The sequence below is a fragment of the Sorghum bicolor genome, chromosome 1, assembly GCF_000003195.3.
Source record: "Sorghum bicolor cultivar BTx623 chromosome 1, Sorghum_bicolor_NCBIv3, whole genome shotgun sequence".
Classification (NCBI taxonomy): Eukaryota; Viridiplantae; Streptophyta; class Magnoliopsida; order Poales; family Poaceae; genus Sorghum; species Sorghum bicolor.
In genome coordinates, this window is record NC_012870.2 from 18,957,036 (window position 1) to 18,975,467 (window position 18,432).

At 44.0% G+C, this 18,432-nt stretch overlaps 1 protein-coding gene across 1 annotated transcript; it reads right to left on the reverse strand.

The window, feature by feature from the left end:
* On the reverse strand, positions 10,787-15,506 carry LOC8065816 (ABC transporter G family member 11). Its single transcript, XM_002466971.2, has 10 exons — positions 14,748-15,506; positions 13,358-13,647; positions 13,097-13,268; positions 12,873-12,995; positions 12,645-12,773; positions 12,342-12,536; positions 12,120-12,206; positions 11,774-12,046; positions 11,460-11,567; positions 10,787-11,336 (listed from the first exon to the last, which is right to left on the reverse strand). The coding sequence occupies exons 1-10, from the start codon at positions 15,171-15,173 to the stop codon at positions 10,995-10,997; spliced, it is 2,145 nt and encodes a 714-aa protein (XP_002467016.2). The 5' UTR covers positions 15,174-15,506; the 3' UTR covers positions 10,787-10,994.

Here is an 18,432-nt window from a genome sequence, read left to right on the forward strand (position 1 = left end):
TAACTATTACCTCCATCCCAAATTATACCTTAAGTCAAATGTTTTATAATTTGGACTAGATGAAGTATTCAATAATGAGGATGGAACACTTGTGCACTCAGGATATGCAAGCCTGTGGGTAGTGGGAGCTATAATCAACAACATGGTCATTGTAGCACTATTGAGCAATCCATTTTTGGGGGTTTCTATGGAACACACGGAGTATGTTATGGTAAAAGAACATGCTTATAACCATCGGTCCATTCGGGAGGATACAATTACAAAACAAGGTTGTGGCTTATGTGGCATGGAGAAGCAAGCACCGCAACCTTGTTATCATGATCATCATGGCTCCTATGATCAAACTGATTTGTATCGACATGTGGAAGGATATTATACATGTGATTTTCAAAGGGTTTGAAGATTGGATGGTTGTATTGGAGGGGAATGTTGTTTTTGATCCGTTGGCAGCAACATGGCTCTAGGGCAGCGAGCGCGATGACACAAATGTCTTTGGCTTCGCATTCCCTTTGGTCAAACTATCTTTGCAGGTACATGTGCAAGGCTAATATACACATTATGGTCAAAGGGATCATCATTTCGACTATAGGATCAGTAGAGGGCACAATTGTTATAAGTGATAATTGAACCGACTAAATGCAGAGTATTACGTTTTATAGGGTAAACTTTGAGGGAAACAAACTAATCTCATCAAATGCACATGATTTGAAATATACAACAAGAATACATGATAGACAACATTGATAGGATCTAGATGGCCAGAGGAGGGGTGAATAGCCTATAGAAATTTCTCTATAAATTCGCAATACTAGAATAAAGCTGATTAGTACAAAATATGACCCTAATAGTCACTACTTACTCTAGCTCTAAACCACCCAAGAAAGCCCCTATACAATTCTAGCAGCAAAGAATTTCTACTCTATAGCACTTCACCACACAATAGCTAGGTACTCTAGTTGCCATGAGAAGAACGAGAATTTGGAACAAGGATAGCATTGACTCCAAAGGGATGTACCGATTTGGGAGAGTGCTGATCACTTGAACCCACTATATGAAGATTGTTCTACTTTCCAATTTTGATATTCAGAATGAAAATCTGCACCTCCATTATGCCATAGGTTGAAGAAAATTTTGAAGGACCGCAACTCGTAGATATGAAAACCAACATCTTGCGAATTAACAGAGAAACGATCAACTTAATCACCAAGGCTGACTCCAAAAAGCAGAGGGATTATCCCAAGCACTGCTTGAATAATGAGGGCCATCGTAGTGTCTGTAAGTCAATACTTACATTGACCAAATGACTCTAGAACGGAACCAACGATGAACTTCAGCCGCTATCAATTTCCTAGGCTGAGATCCAGCACAAAAAAAAAGTCAAAAAACAGAGTGAGTATCAAACAAATACTCCATTTCGCTTAGGCCTCGTTCTGTTACTGTAGAGTCATTCCCAGTCTGAAAATTTTCTTCATAAATTTGTATAGCGCCGGAGGCACGGAACAGCCCATTCTGAAAAAAAAACCGAACGGATCGTTAAGGAAACATACGTGCTTCTGCACGTTGGAAGAAAAAAAAAATTGAACATTCTTTTCTCCTTTTTCTCTCTATGAGAGTACTACTTGGGGGGAAATTGATAGCGTCTGCGCGTCTGGTATAGATATATGGAAAAAGTCAGCAAGAGGAGAAAAAAGAAAACCTGCTTGGAGCAGAAGACACCAGTAACAAAGGAAAAGAAAATGATACTGGTAAGCAATCCCAAATATACTGGTCTACTCCACCTAAAGTTGGCAGAGGAGATAACATTGCAACTATTTTGAAGAGTGATGCACAAAAGTCATACAAGAAGAGATGTATTGATGATGATGGGGAGAAAGTTCATATTCCTGAGACTTTAGAAGACTCTGACTCTGATAGTGATTCCTTTGCACAGAAACTGGCCTTACTGGCTGGTATGGATGGTGTTGGCCAAACTTCTAAGAATGATCAAGAGGACAATTCTAAGCAGATATGGTTTATGAATGAGACCTCATATGTTAATATCAAAGATATGTCCCTTACTAAGCTAGATGACAAGCTCAAAGATGATGATACAAAAGATGTGAATGTAACTGTCAACACACAATCTCCTGAGATCTTTTTATCTGATGACACCATTGTTAATACTCAAGAAAGTGAGATCATGACATTGATGGAGGCACTCTTAAAGGTGAAGCTCTGCTCCTACCTGATTGTGATGTACAGACTAAAAAAGCAATCCCTGAGCGAGAAAGGAGGAGGAGTGAAAGGCTGAAGAAGATCACACCTCTAACAAACCTGGAAGAAATGGAGAGGAATACTCAGGGTGCAAGCTTTAAAGGTATCTACTCTAATCATAACTCCTTTTCTGTACTATTAGATGATGATATTTCTCACATTACATCTTGCATGGGTATTGTGGTTGAAGAAAATAGTATTGATACATTTAACCTTATTAGAGACTTAGAGAAAACTAGAGATGATCTGTACCAAAAGCAAATTGTGAAAAATCAAAAACCTCAAGCTGATTTAGTTGAGGGTGGTATAGAGGAAGATGCTCCATTAGCTATTGAGTGGATTAATGAGGAGTCTTCTGAGTCAGAAGATTTTATTCTTGTTGAATCAAGAAGGAAAAAAAGAGAAAAGAGAAAAGAGAAAAAGCCTGATGTTGGCTAATTCTCAAAATAGTAGGAGAATCATACAGGAAAATCCTGATGATCTGAAGAAGGAAAAGGGGAAATCTAGTAAAGGAAATGCTCCAAAGAATATAAAGAAAGTTAAAAAAATGAGTATCAATGGATTAATTTGGAATTGTCGAGGTCTTACGAAAAAAGGGGTTTCTACCTTTCTTAAGGATTTGATATCTCAAAATCGGTTTCATTTTGTTGGTTTACAAGAAACTATGATTAAGGATTGTGAGGAGAAGGTTCTTAGGAAGTTTGATTCAAATAAAGACTATCTATGGTTGTATAATCCTTCCAAAGGCAAATCTGGTGGTATTTTGGTGGGTGTAAGGAATGAATTTTATGATGTAGGATCTTTTCAACAAGGTGACTTTATGCTCCAAATGAACTTGTGGGACAAAAGCAACAAAATAAAGTGGAATCTGTGAAGGGTCGAGATGGCGGACTAGAGGGGGGGTGAATAGTCCTTTCTAAAACTTATCGCGCCGGCTAACCGAAACAAATGCAGAATTAAAACTATCGGTCTAGCCAAGACTACACCCCTCTATCTAAGTTCTCTAGCACCTTGAAAAGATCCTAAACAAGCAAGCAAGGTGCTACCTTAGCAAGAGCTCACCTAATCAAATCTAGGAGCAAGGTCACACAAACCTATGCAACTAGTACTTTACAAACCGAGGGAGCTCCTACACAAACTAGTGAGGCAAAGCGCACAAAGCCTAAGCTCACTAGCAAGCTCAATAATAAGGCAACTAATGCCAAATTAGAGAGCGCAACTTACTTAGCTACACAAACTAAGCAATGTGACTAACAAGGTTACACAAACCAAATTAGTCACGCAAGGGAACTACTTCTAGCTACACAAGCAAGAAGGTAACTAGCAAGCTACACAAGCTAACTAATTACAAGAGCAACTATGCAAGCACAAGTATATGAATGTAAAAACAAGCTTGTGTTAGGGACTTGCAAACCAATGGGAAGAACAAAATTGACACGATGATTTTCTCCCGAGGTTCACTTGGTTGCCACCAAGCTACGTCCCCGTTGAGACAAGCTCCAAGGTTGCCGCCGATCCTCTTGCTAGTGGTGACCCGCAAGTCACACTCTCCCACATGGAGTGCTTACCACAAGCTCTAGCACTTGACCCGGCCGGACCACTTGTCGCTCTTCACGTCTCGCTCAACTAGAGTTGCTCTTCACGATCCCCGTGGGGTGAGCACCGTACCCCTCACAATCTCTTCTCCGGAGCACCGCACAATCTCCTTGCGTGCTTCGACGGAGTCACAAGCCACCAAGCCGTCTAGGAGGTGGCAACCTCCAAGAGTAACAAGCACCACCAGCTTGCAACATGAACACCTAGTGCCACTCGATGCAATCTCTCAATGCAACGCACTAGAATCGCTCACTCACACAATCGGATGATCACTATCAAGCATATGTGAGTTAGAGGCTTCACTAGCACTCCCTAAGCATGGACACTAAGTCCCAAGGGTGCTCAGCACCAGCCAAGGCCGGCCACCACTTCTATTTATAGCCCCAAGGGCTAAACTAGCCGTTGCCCCTTCACTGGGCAAAACACGTGAGCACCGGACGCTGACAGGGAGCCACCGGACGCTCAACGCCCAGCGTCCGGTGCTCAGGCGTCGGCCACGTGTCACTAGCCGTTTGAAAACGACCGTTGCCGCCAACGGCTACTTCGCACGCGCGCCTGCACAGCACCACCGGACGATGGGCACCGGACGGTCCGGTGCTCACCGGACTCGTGCGCAGAGAGTTTGTCAAACTCGCGACCTCACCGAACGCTAGGCACCGGACGGTCCGGTGCTCACCGGACTCGTGCGCAGAGTGGGTTGCAAAAACCCCTCACACCGGACGCTAACCACCGGACGCTCTCAGAGTGCGTCCGGTGCTTAACCCTAGCAGGGTCAAGCTCACCGGACGCTGAGGCCAGCGTCCGGTGCCTCCGCACTCAGCGTCCGGTGAGTGTTTCTCAGTGAGAAAACACTCCCGCGACTTCTCTAAATTTCCCACCGGCGCAATAGAAAATATACACTTGTTTTTCTCAAAAGCGTCGAATCCTGCCTCGCAAGCTCGGCGGGAGGGAGAGAGGAACCCACACCTCTCTCAACCCTAGGAACACCACCTCCTTTGCAAAGTGTGCCAACACCAACAAGTGTACACCACCATGTGCAAGTGTGTTAGCATTTTCACAAACATTTTCCCAAAGGAGTTAGCCTCTCAAACTTGCCACGCCACTCGATCCTAACACGTATGCAAAGTTAGATCGCTCAAGTGGCACTAGATGACCGATATGCAAACAAGTTTGCCCCTCTTGATAGTACGGCCATCTATCCTAAATCCGGTCATAAACTTCTCTACACACCTATGACCGGTGAAATGGAAATGCCCTAGGTTATACCTTTTCCTTGCGCTTTCCATTCCATCTCCTCCAATGTTGATGCAACACATGCACCAACCAATCACCAAATGATATGATCCACTTCATATCATCACATGACCGTATTGGTTCATCGATCTTGACCTCACTTGCTCTTCACCATTGCCTCGGTCCATCGGCGCCAAGTCTTGCTCAAGCTTCACCGTCACACGCGGTCCCTCGCTTCAAAGCCTCCGACTTGCCCTTCACTCTTGCAACCGGTCCATCAAGCCAAGCCTCATCTTGATCTTCTCCACCTTGGTCACATGACTCCATGTCATGTCTCATGTGCAATGAGCTCCTCCATCATCACATCATCACCTGTGGACTAATCTCCTGTGTATCTCACATAAACACTATTAGTCCACCTAAGTTGTCACTCAATTACCAAAACCAAACAAGGACCTTTCAATGAGAGAAATAAGCTTCATGGTTTAACTAGGTTTTCAAACCTCTTTAATTCTTTGATTGGCTTTTATGAGCTTAAAGAGATTGTCATGACTGGTGGTCTATATACTTGGTCTAATAATCAAGAGGATCCTACTCTGGAAAAGCTTGATAGGATTTTGATTTCTAGAGATTGGGAAGATATTTTTCCGACTGCAATGGTTAAGAGGCTTCCTAGAGAAATCTCTGATCATAATCTTCTGATATTAACCTCTGATTGTCATAAACCTCTTAAATTTTTGCAGTTTAGATTTGAGCTTAATTGGTTGGATAATCCTGAGTTTTTAGGGGCAGTTGAAAAAATCTGGTCAAAGCATTGTAATGCTAGAACTTCTTTGGATAGAATACAACAAAAATTGAAACTTGTGAAACAATATTTTAAGGGGTGGGGTTTTAACCTGCAAGGGGAATTGAGGAAAAAAAGAAAAATGGTTAGTGAAGAATTATTTGAGCTAGAAGGTATAGAGGAAGAAGACAGCCTTACTCAGGAACAAATGGCTAGAAAGGTTTGGCTGACCAAGGAATCCTTGCAGCTTTTGGATCAAGAGGAATCCTACTGGGTAAAGAGGTGCCATGAGCAATGGCTGCTCAAAGGTGATAGTAACACTAAATACTTTCATAGTATTGCTAATGGGAGGAAGAGGAAAAATTCAGTTTTATTCCTAGAAAGTGATGGAATTGTAATTCAAGGTGATGAAAATCTTTTGAAGCATGCGACCGAGTACTATGCTGATCTTTTTGGTCGTGCTGAAGAGCATAATATTCGTATTGATAACAGTATTTGGGATGAATTGGAAAAGGTATCTGATGAAGATAATTCAAATTTGACTAAACCCTTCTCTGAGATAGAGATTAAAGAAGCCTTGTTCCAAATGGAAAAAAATAAAGATGCTGGGCCTGACAAAATACCAATAGAGTTCTTTCAAACTTGTTGGAATATAGTTAAAGAGGATATAGTTCAGCTGTTTGATGATTTCTATGAAGGTAAAATTGATATTAGTAGAAACAATTATGGTATCATTACTCTTTTGCCCAAAATTACTGATGCTTCTAAAATTCAACAATTTAGACCCATTTGTCTCTTGAACTGTTTATATAAACTCATTACAAAAACTTTGACTTTGAGACTTGAAAAGGTAGCAGACAAACTCATTCACCCTAATCAAACTGCTTTCATGAAGGGGAGAAATATTATAAATGGGGTGATGGTTTTGCATGAAATTCTTCATGAGACAAAAAGGAGGAATCAGGTGGGAATTATTCTTAAGCTAGACTTTAAAAAGGCCTATGATAAGGTCAAGTGGAACTTCTTGTTTAGTTGTTTAGCTGCGAGAGGTTTTGATGATAAATGGTGTAAGTGGATTGAACAAGTAGTTTCTGGGGGGACAATTAGTGTCAAGTTAAACAACCTAACTGGTCCTTATATTAAGAGTTACAAAGGGGTGAGACAGGGTGATCCTTTATCACCAATTCTGTTCAATTTTGTGGCTGATGGTCTATCTCGAATGATTCACAAAGCTCAATCAAATGATCTTTTCTCAGGTTTGATAGATCATATTGTTAACAAGGGTGTAGCAGTGCTACAATATGCTGATGATACCATAATTTGTCTTGAGCATAATCTTGAGGGAGCTAGAAATATGAAGTTGCTTTTATATATGTATGAATTGATGGCTGGTCTCAAAATTAACTTTTACAAGAGTGAAGTGCTAGTTATAAATGATAATGCTAATTGGGCTAATGTCTATGCTGAAATTTTCAACTGTCAGACTGGTATCTTCCCTATTAAATATCTGGGTGTCCCTGTTAGCCCAAGCAGACTACATGTCATTGATTGGTTACCTTTGGTTGACAAAAATAATAAGAAATTGGATCCATGGAAAGGGGGTATGATGTCTATTGTTGGAAGAACAGTTCTAATCAACTCTAGTCTAAGCAATTCACCAATATATCATATATCTATATATTTGTTGCCTAAAACTATCATAGCCAAGATGGATAAAGTTGGAAGGAAATTTTTCAGGTGGTGGTACTAAGAAGAAATATCATTTATTGAAATGGACTAAAATCTGTAAGCACAAGAAGAAAGGTGGGTTAGGTATTAAGGATCTTAGGAAAATGAATGTCAGTTTGCTTTGTAAATGGTGGTGGAAGCTTGACAATGAGAAAGGTCTTTGGCAAGACATTGTGCAGTACAAATATCTGAGGAAAAAAACATCTGTACTATGAAACACAGGCAGAATGACTCAGCAATTTGGTCCGATCTCTTAAAATTTAGACATATATATTTACAAGGAAGGAAGTTGAAAATAAAAAATGGTGATAAAACTATGTTCTGGAAAGATAGTTGGCTTTTTGATAAAACCCCTTGAATGCTTGTTTCCAGACTTGTTTAAAATATGCATGCAGCCAGATATTTCTGTATCTCAGATGAAACAAAGCTCTATCAATTTTACTAGATGGTTAGTAGACAATATGAGACTAGATTGGAACAACATTCTTAGAAGAGTTGAGAAGATTACTTTAACAGATGAGGAGGATGTGGTAATCTGGAAGTTTGATAAGAAAGGGTGCTTTTTTGTTAAATCAGTTTATAAATTTCTTACTACTAATGATGCAGGCATCTATTATAAGAAAATTTGGAAAGGAAAAATACCTGCTAAAATTAAGATTTTTCTTTGGCTTGTGGCAAATAATGCTTTACTTACTAGGGATAATATGATTAAAAGGAAGTGGACTGGTGATCCTTCATGTTTGTTCTGTGAGTGCAATGAATCTGTATCACATCTGTTATTCCAATGCAGTTTGGCCAAAGCAGTATGGGCTGTTGTGGCGCATTGTGTAGGTGCATCTAATGTACCTAGGAATTTTAATCAATGTTGGGCTTGGTGTGAGCAATGGCTACCTTATGGTAACAAATTTCATGCTATAGGTATTGTTGCTATTTGTTGGGCAATCTGGAAGACTAGAAACAGTGCTTGTTTTGAGGGCAAGGTTGTTACAAGTCCAATTCATGTTATATGTTATGCTTGTTCGCTTATGGAGTATTGGGCAGGTTTGTTTCTGGAGGAAGACAAGGAGCAACTGATCGCTGGAGTAAATACAATGCTGAAAATTGCTATGCAACTGGTGAGTAAAGAGGTGAGAACTCAAAAGCGCCTCTCTCTGGAGAACAAGTCAACGAAGAAGATAAGCCGGATGGACAGAAGTAATCAAGCTGTTGCTGGAGTCAGAATGTTGGCTGGACTCTTGCAAGAAACTATCCCGAGGAAGGCTGTTTGTCGCTTGCTTAAGCTTCTGTGTAATCAAACTTGGTTTCTTTGCTGGTACTTTCCTTATGCTGTGTTGGCAAGCTGTAGCTGTCGTGCGCTCAGTGTTTGTGTAGTCTACGTAGTATCTTTCTACAGAGCTATGCCACTCTCTAGTTTTCTCTATCTACCCTACAAACTCTTTGTATGAACGGTATTTCTGTTGTTCATTCAATGGAAATGGGGAAGTTCCCAATGAGGAGGTTCCCTCGGTTCGAAAAAAATGAGAGTACTACTTGGTAGGGAATGGAGTAGCCTTTGCAAGCTGCAATTGGAAACCTCAACGACGGCGACCGACTCCACTGGAAGTCTTGAACTGCCGTAGGTAGCGCCTCAAATCATATCAATCATTCAGCATTCAGCAGCTCTCGCCGGATGCGACCTAACTCCCTGTTCATCTGGATAATGTCCCACAAAACAGAATCCAATTTCTTCGCAACCTTCTTTTCGTGCAAGCTTAATCATGTTATGCGAGCAAAGCTGGCTTATGTTTGCGGGTACTAAAGTTAATGACACCGAGTTGGTTGATGCTTGTTCAGCCTTCAGCTTGCGCGCGCGCACACACTCTCTCTCTCTGGACACAGAAGAGATCCTAATCTAGTTACAATGCCCAGTGGCGGATCCAGAAACGCCTCAAAGGGAGGCTAAAAATACTATAAGGTATTTTTAAATCGCATTCAGGTAGGACTAAATCTATATTTTCATAGGTTTTTTGGCTGAAAAAAGGAATTGTTATATTTTCATAGATTTTTTGGCTGAAAAAAGAAATTGTTAAAGATATTTCTGGGCCACGCCTCGGGCCGCAGCCCGGGCAGCCCAGGGCCTGGATCCACCCTTGACAATGCCTTAGTATTTTAATCTGAAGAAGGCAGTATATCTGACAAACTCATGCATGCTTTGTTCCATTAAACTAGTCAGTGTCCATGAAGGAACAGATAGTGCAAGAAAACCTCAGACTCCCCAAAAACAAAAAAGGCGGCACCTTAATTCCCTCCTCCCCCTTTCATGTCCTGACCTGAAAAATCCCAGACACTGCATTTGCGGTTCAGTTGACCAAGACGACATCGCACGATGCAAGTAATTGCACACCAACTCTAGGCGCCTCCTGTCGACGGATCCACACACATGTCATGCCGTGCGGAGAGGCGCCGGCCGGCTGCAAATTGAATCCCGGAATGCCGTGCCGAGCCGGGGAGAGCTCGTTCTCCTGTCTCCCCTTATTACTTAAGTACCTGTTAATGCAGCAAAAGGTACTACGATGCCATAGCTGAGTACTAAGGTCCATCCTCGCCTCCTCGGCCTGCATTGCAAGATATTTTCATGCAAACTGTTTACTGAATTGGCTGAGTTCATGTGTCGCCTCGCCTGCAATATCTTTGTAGCACTGCTGCCGCTGCCCACTGCAATAACTTGTTCATGGTCAGTTGGTCACAGCACCAAGCATCTGTCAGCGAACGCATGCATGCTGAGAAAGATATGCTATTACTGCTAGTAACTGATGATAACGATGAGCCCATCGTCCGGATCTGGTTACGTCTGCTAAGCGCAGCTTTGATCGCTGTGTGTGACAGGAGGCCATTCAGATCAGTAGCAGTAATGAATGAATTGCCCATGGTGTGCAAACAGTTTGGCCCATAATGGCCATAACCATCCGGTGTCCTTGCCTACGCTGTTCTTGTCGTAAACTGCACAGTCTGCATGGTGCAGGTGCCCCAGCGAGCGAGATCATCCATCCATCGGCGAAATCTCCTCTAGTCTGCGTCTGTGCAATGTTGCCATTTATAGCACTGTTTCACACCCCGCTGCTACCACTACCCCTCTTGATCTGGCATCATGCACATCATATGAGAGATTTGATTGTTCACCATGGTCTCTGATGCTCGCACTCGCGACCGGCCGAAGAATAACAGAGAAAACTTGCATCAAGCTGGTGATATACATACATCTTAGCAGTGCATCAAACAACACTCTATTACAGCTTAAGCGGTTGCTACTAAACTTAATTAACACATTCATATTGGAATGTTGCAGTACTACTGTACTGTTATCAGTTCCGGTTTAGGCTTTGTGTGATACTGATATCCAGTTCTCGCGCGCTTCACGGAATCACGGGTGATCGGCCGGCAGGCTGGCCACGTCGACCACGTACCCGCGGAGCGACGGCGTTCTGGTGGCCAGCTCCACCTTGCGCTGCCGCCGGTTCTGCACCCGCCGCTGCGCGATGTAGCGGCGCACCCAGGGGGTCACGTCCTCGCTGATCTTGATCATCACGAAGAAGAGCAGGCGGTAGATGACGATCATGCTGAACAGCACGGCCAGGTCCAGCCACTTGGACCGGTTCACGTCGATCTGGAACACGTTCTCCAGGATGAACTCCCCGGGGATCTTGGGCAGCTCGTCGTCCTGGTTGTCGAACAGCAGGCCCTTCAGGTCGTTCTGGTACTGGCCCTGCAAGATCCATCAACAACCCATGTACGCGTACAGATTAGCACTGTTTAATTCTTGGATTGAGTTTTGACAGCTCCTGCTAATTTTTTTTAATCACTGTGAAAATATGAATCCCCTTTTTACCTGCAATGCCCAGTAGTGGAAGCTGATGTAGGACATGGGGTACCTCCAGAAGGGCTTTGGGATGTCATGCGGAAGTCTGAAGTAACCTGACACCAGCATGAATATCCCCTGTCCATTTCAAAACGATTGTTACCCATTAAATATGAGTTGTTATCATCAGAAGAGAATATAGGCATCAGCACTATGGTGTGTGGTTCCATGCACAGCGTCAGAATTAATCCCAGTTCGGATGCACAGCGTTTTTCTTTTCCTATAAACAGTTGTGTGGCAGATGATGGAGGGTATCAAGCTGCTGGAACGGATGTTCAGTTTACCTGAATCCCTGCACCGATAATGATGCCCATGAGGAAGTTGGGGATCACGCTGGCAATGGCCATCATCAGGCTCTCCACGACGGTGACGCTGGCGTAGAGGGCCAGCACGAAGAACAGGTAGTGCATGAAGCCCGGGTGCAGGCGCACCATGAAGTAGCACAGCGTGCCCGACACGAAGGTGATCAGGATCAGGAATGGCATCGCTGAGAGTGTGTTGCTGATGACAAACGCCAGCACACCGTAGTGCCCATTGAGCCTCTCCCTTTGAAAGACCTGAACAATGGAAATTAAGTTGAGCAATTGAAGGACCTGAGACTTTTCTAGATTCATCAGTGGTTCCACAGACCTTCATGTCCTCCACAAAAGATGGAAACCCTCCGATCGACATGAATGTGACGAAGCCAAAGATGAAGGAAGCACATGCGCCCCGGGCCTAATAGTTTTCACCAGTTTAACCCAGTCACCGATATCAGGTTTCAAATTCAGAACAAGTAGATACATTCAGTGCCTAAGATAGATGTTACTAAAGTGGAGAAATGTAAGCATGAATGGTACAAACAACTCTTACCAGAATAGAGCTGTATCCGGTGCCAACATTGAGGTATATGGTCCCAATGCAAAGTGTCACAACAATGTAGATAATAAGCCTCAACCAGTAGTATCCAAAATCCCTTGACATGTTGATGAAGGATCGCTTCGTGAGCGTGAACGCCTGCATCAGAAAGCTAGCTTGGCTCCCTCCTGAATCCAGCACTGTTCCTTTCTGTGAGGACAAACCACATGGATCCTTTCAATTCTATTGGAAATTTGGAATGGTCTAGTAGAGTTTGAATGATCATAAAGCACTGAAGAAAATCAGCAAAGTACTTACGAGCCTGGCCATCTCATCTACTTTCTGTTGTGCATTGATATAGTACTGTGAGTGCTGGTAGTAGCTGATCAGCCTCCTCATGGCTTCCGAAGTTGTGATATTCTCGAGCGGATCATCAGATCTTTCAAACTACGTAAGTGAAAAGGAGTGCAAAAATTCAGTCAAGACATGTACACCAACATGCTATAGGCTCAGCAAATACTAAGGAGGTGAATGAATTCAACTCACCCTCGTCTTCATTGACCCTTTCAGAGTGGCCTTCACCTTGTCAAAATCTGAGTTTATGCACCTGAGGAAATGATCCGATGGGTTGCGCATCGGCGGGCATGGGAAACCAGCTTGGGCGAAGAACTGCTCTCATGCACAACAGAGAATATACCAGATGATTCAGATGCCCCATTGGTGTAGCAGAAACACAGATAAAAACAAGATGAGCAATGTCATTTTGTTACCTCACAAGCCTCTGAGGCCTTCCCGAAGTAGACTGTTTTGCCCCCTGATAGAAGATAGAGGCAGTCAAACAGCAAGAAAACCTCACTGCTCGGTTGATGGACCGATGCTATGACGGTTCGGCCATCCCTTGCCAGTCCCCGCAGCGTCTCCGTCACAAAGAATGCCGAAGCACTGCAACAAATTTTTTTGGTTGCATCAGTTATCACTTCGGCAGATGGTAGGTCAATAGCTGCCAAAAGAGACGAAATAGAATCGCATACCTATCGAGACCACTAGTGGGCTCATCCAGGAAGAGCAGCCTAGGCCTCATCAGTATTTCCAAGGCGATGCTGACCCTCCTCTTCTCGCCGCCGCTGATCCCCCTCAGGTGCCAGTTGCCGACGACTGTGTCGGCACAGTCCTGAAGTCCCATCTCGACGATGGTGCCCTCAACCAAAGCCTGCTTCTCCTCCCTTGGCATATTGTCAGGGAGTCGCAGACTCGCCGAGTATGAGATGGTCTCCCTTACTGTCAGTGTGCCAATCAGGTTGTCATCTTGTGTCACATAGGCCTGAAATTGCAGAATGACAATAGTTTCCAGTGTCAGGGTGAGGACTCATTATGTGAATTGTAGGTGTTTAAACTATATCGATCAAATATTCAAAAAAACCGGGATCATCATTTTTTTACTGCTGTGAATTTATTTGTACATTCTTTTATGTAACCCAATGATTATTATAATCAAAAAACAAAATACCTCCCAGTCCCATGTCTTAACAGATCATGAGGTTTTGGTGAGCCCGGTGCTGAAGAAACCGGTGAACAACACCCAACCCGAAATCCCCTTTCCAGGAAACATAACGGCGTCTGGGTCTCCTCACCAACCAGTGAGGCATGCAGCGAGTGTTTAACTCCATCACCAAACACACACCCGAAAACAGAATGATCCATCAGAAAACAGACAGGCGACAGTAGAGTCAGATCGCCCAAATTCTGATCGGTGATGGGTGGCTACTGATCCAACCCAACCCCAGCTGCAAGGGTTTAATGTAGCCGAGCCGAGATCCTTCTATTCGACATGGCATCTTATGCTGAAAATGGGGAAGATGTGATTGCGAAGCCGCTGCCGAAAGCCGGCAAGGTTACAAAACCTGGCACGTGACTAGCTCGTGATGATCCAAGAGTGACGATTCAGTGAGTGACCAGATGTGTTGTTCAGGTTAGGCGATGCCGGAAGATCCAAAGAGAATTCAAGATGGGTTGTGGAAAGAGACAGCAAACACCCACACCATCAGGCGTGGTGACATCAACGGAAGTGGGATGTGTGTGGTGATACCGCTACCAATTAAGTAGGCAGTGCAACTTTTTGACAAATCCAATTCACTCCAAGTTCATGGGAGAGACAAATGGTCAGTTTCGATTTTTCACTGAGAAAGCGCAGAAAGGCTGTCCATTTCATTTCGTTAGATGAAAAAGTTATAGACAACATAATAATTAACTATTGCTGACGCCAAGTTACTTTCTAAAATGTGATTTATATATGTACGTAATTAAAGATTGTTCGATCTATATATCTACAAGTGTAACATGAGTCCTTGTTTTAATTAATGTATGTAAATAAACAGTAGTGACAAATTAAGGACATGCCGGCGGGCGACGTATAATACGTACCGCGGCGCCGAAGGAGAGGTTGGCCTTGCGGCCGTTGAGGAGGACGGTCCCGGAGAGGAAGGCGTTGGCGGCGAGGCGGCCGGCGAGCGCGTCGAGCAGCGTGGACTTGCCGGAGCCGGAGGGGCCCATGAGCGCGGTGATGGTGCCGGGCTCGGCGTGGCCCGTGAGCCCCCGCAGCACGGCCTGCGTGTCGCCGGTGCTGCCGAGCGCGACGGTGACGGTGAGGTCCCGCCACGCCAGGCGCGCGGACACGTCCCCGAGGAGGACCCCGCCGGCGGCCCTGTCGCGCCACAGCGTCTCGCTGAGCGGGCTCAGCACGGGCGCCGCCACCGCCGCCGCCGCCTTCGCCTTCCCCGCCGAGTCCTCCAGCTCCGCCGCCACCACGGCGGCCGCTGCCTCCCTCCCCATCCCGGCCCCCTTCCCCATGCACACCTCGTCCGGTTCAGAGGCAGGCGTACGGAGCAGGAGAGGCAGCCGCGCGCGCCTTCAATCTCTTGCCCGCAAGAATGGCTACGCAGCTATCCTCCTCCTCTCTCTCTCTGTGTGTGTGTGTGTGTGTGTGTGTGTGTGTTCTGGCAGGTTCACGCGAGAAGGGTGGCTGGACTTGCCGGGGCCGGGAGTGTCCGCGCTGCGGAGTAGAGTAGTGCGCGCGGTTGCTCTGCTCGCTCTGCTGCTGCTGGTGGTGGTGGCGAGTTTTATGAGCGGGAAGCAGGGGTGGATACGAGGGAGTAAATGGAGCAGCGAGTGGTTAGAGGAGACGAGTCACTCACTGAGAGACGAGACTGAGACGAGGAGACGGAGCGGAAGTTATGAAGGGCTGCCGCAGCCGCAGCACGCAGCCGGCAGCCGGCAGCCCCGCAGGGGGTTTGACCTGGGGTCAAGCGGCGCAGAAAGCACGGCGAAGCATGCGCTTAGCAGCCAAGTTGTCGGAACATAGGGTACGTGGTACGCGGTACGACATTCTCATAAACTATGGAACGTATGGGTTATATAGCTTCGTCTCGTTCCTTTAAGTTGCGGAACGCGTTCCACTTTTTAAAGGAACGTGTTTGGGACGTAGTGGTTGGCTCAGGTAGTTTTACGTGTTGTTTTGAATCAAATGAGTTTGATTCCTAGTGTGATATAATTTACTATTGTATTTTTGTTTCATTTAGGGCTGTCCAACTCCAACATTAAGACTCATTGTAGGTCTAGGCCAATGAGTCAATCACCATCTAGATTTTTCGCCGACCGCTCATGGACGGGCACGGCGCAGTATGCACACACACACCACGAAGTTCCATAGTCGTTTGGGACTGACGTTCATATGATTGCTCCTATATATGATTCGTGTTCTACCGCATTTGGGAACGATGTTCCATGATGTTCCCATTCCACGTTTCGGGACGAAGTTCCCGAAACAGGGAACGTGCCCATGTTCCCGTACCCTGGCTGCTAAGAGCATGCGAGTCTGGTGAGGGACGAGGGGCGTTTTGTGTTGGAGGCCATGAGATTGAGATGGGTGCAAAACTGCATCTGCATGAGTCACACGCACACGCGCACGTACGTTCGTCTGGTCTGGTCTGCTCTGGTCTGGTCTGGTCTGGGCGGCTGCATGCGAATTTGCGATGCACGCGCGCGTGGACAGGCCCCAACAACGGGTTGATGTTGATCAGGGGAAAGTGAGTTACCGGTACTCATCGTGTGTCACGTTGTATAGACCTGTAAATTCAAATGTTCAGTCTCAGCGAAGAGTTTAATTGCGTTATTTTCAAGGCTATCAAATTCACGTGTAAGTTGTTTTTAGTTAGCTATTAAGACCAGCCTCAGTAAAGAGTTTGATTGTGTTGTTTCTAAGATTGTCATGCCATATATAATGAAATAAAATTTGGATGAAACATCCATATACTCGATGTAAAATTTCATTCTCGTAGAATCTAATTCTAAGACTTATAGAGAGTTGGTATTGTGTCAAGAAAGTTTTATTATATCAAACTCATTTCTTCTCTCTCTTCAATATTATCATGTCATCAAAAATATATATGTAGCATGTTATTAAATGCAAATGACAATCTCAAAAAACTCCTAGTAAAACTGTCCTAAGTACTAGTATATGGGTTTAAGAATTAGGGGGGGTGCTTAGATGCTTTTTGGAATGGCAAAACTTTTAGCCCTAATCTTTTGCTACAAAAATTTTGCGCTGTTTAGATGCATGACAAAACTTTAGTTATGCAGACACAACAAAAATATGAGCTAAAATAGAAAATGTTTTAGCAAAAGCGGATAATTAAATAGCCCCTTACTCTAGGTCTAGTATGATCCAACATCACTTGTATGAGCGTGGTCAATAATAGAGTCAAATAATTCGCTATAAGTCAAGTCATAAGTGTCAAGGTATACAATAGTTGTCTCCTATTTAGCTATAAAAAAGTTTTTTATTATTATGTGGTACCATGTCTTACTTTTTCTTTCATATTCTTTCTCACGTACACTTTTGTTTCAACCTATAGATGCATATGCTTTCATGCTTAGCTTGATGCTTGTATGAGAGCCAAGTTCTTTTCTCTCTTTTTTTCACTTTCCTCCACATCAGTAAAAATACTGACTAGTTTGACTATGCCAGAGAGTTGGTATTCGTATTCTCACGGCAAAACAAAATGTAACATGTTGCTATACCAGAGATTATTGTGTGAGTCTATGAGACGTACAATGGCATGACGCCATCCTAGTTGCCTGGAATCTTGCAACACATCTCTTAATTAGCAACCAACACATAACGTTATTGTTCATCTTCTCCCAGTGTTCTATAGCTCTTCTTCTCTATGGCAGCAGTTTGCCATCCCCGTACGTCGTCCGCCACTTGGTGGCCAGAGGACATCCATATATTCCCCCTTTCTCTGGAACTCGTGAAAAAGGAATAGTAGCAGGGGAAATCAAGAAAGAGTAACAGAATATGTCAAATTACGTGATGCATGACGTCATACCCCTGTTCCTAGAAACCGTAGGTGGAAGATGCTGCCACGCCCTCACCCTCGAAACTTCAACCCAGTATTGAGAACATAGAAACAACAAGTTGATAACAACGGATCTAAATCTAAAAAAACAGATCCACTACATCTAATTTTATCCAAATAATTCAACTCCATGAAATTTGGATTCACCAAAGTTCTAGATGGACCAAATTCAATGATTTTATGGAGTTTTGCAAGGGGTGCTGTGAAATTTAGGAGTTTTGTGCCTCCTCCTTGAGTTGGGTGTTAAGTACACACCAATGCCACTCCAAACTGCTTGGTGAGAACATGGCATCTTTAGATACAACCATTAACTATAAGGTGAGATTGTTTCTATATTTACATAATGATAAACTAAGAATTAATTGTTATCTAATATTGTTTAAATGTGCTTAGGAACAATGATAATGATTATAGAGAATGGATATGCCATAAACAAAACCAATCTCAAAGTACAAGTCCATCAAAGTTGAACTTACAGTTTGTTGGTGGCCGGACAATACTTCTTTGGGAATGCCATAACTCCATCATCAGGAGTGAGTGAGGTCCATGAGTACTTGATGAAAAGCTTATTTGATAAGATTTCAAATGGATCTGGTTTGACCTCAATATCATATCGGTAGGGCATCTAAACCATCATGACAAGTTGTTGTTGTTTCTATCAAACACTAGTACAGAGAGATACTATACCGGCG

What these genes read in the sequence shown, in the direction of transcription:
- LOC8065816 (XM_002466971.2), bottom strand. Translation starts at nt 15,173, where the DNA reads ATGGGGAAGGGGGCCGGGATGGGGAGGGAGGCAGCGGCCGCCGTGGTG. An exon ending in AAGGGTCAATGAAGACGAGG is followed by an intron (nt 12,774 to 12,872) that starts GTGAGTTGAATT and finishes TCACTTACGTAG; the next exon opens with TTTGAAAGATCTGATGATCC. An exon ending in TTATCGGTGCAGGGATTCAG is followed by an intron (nt 11,568 to 11,773) that starts GTAAACTGAACA and finishes TGAAATGGACAG; the next exon opens with GGGATATTCATGCTGGTGTC.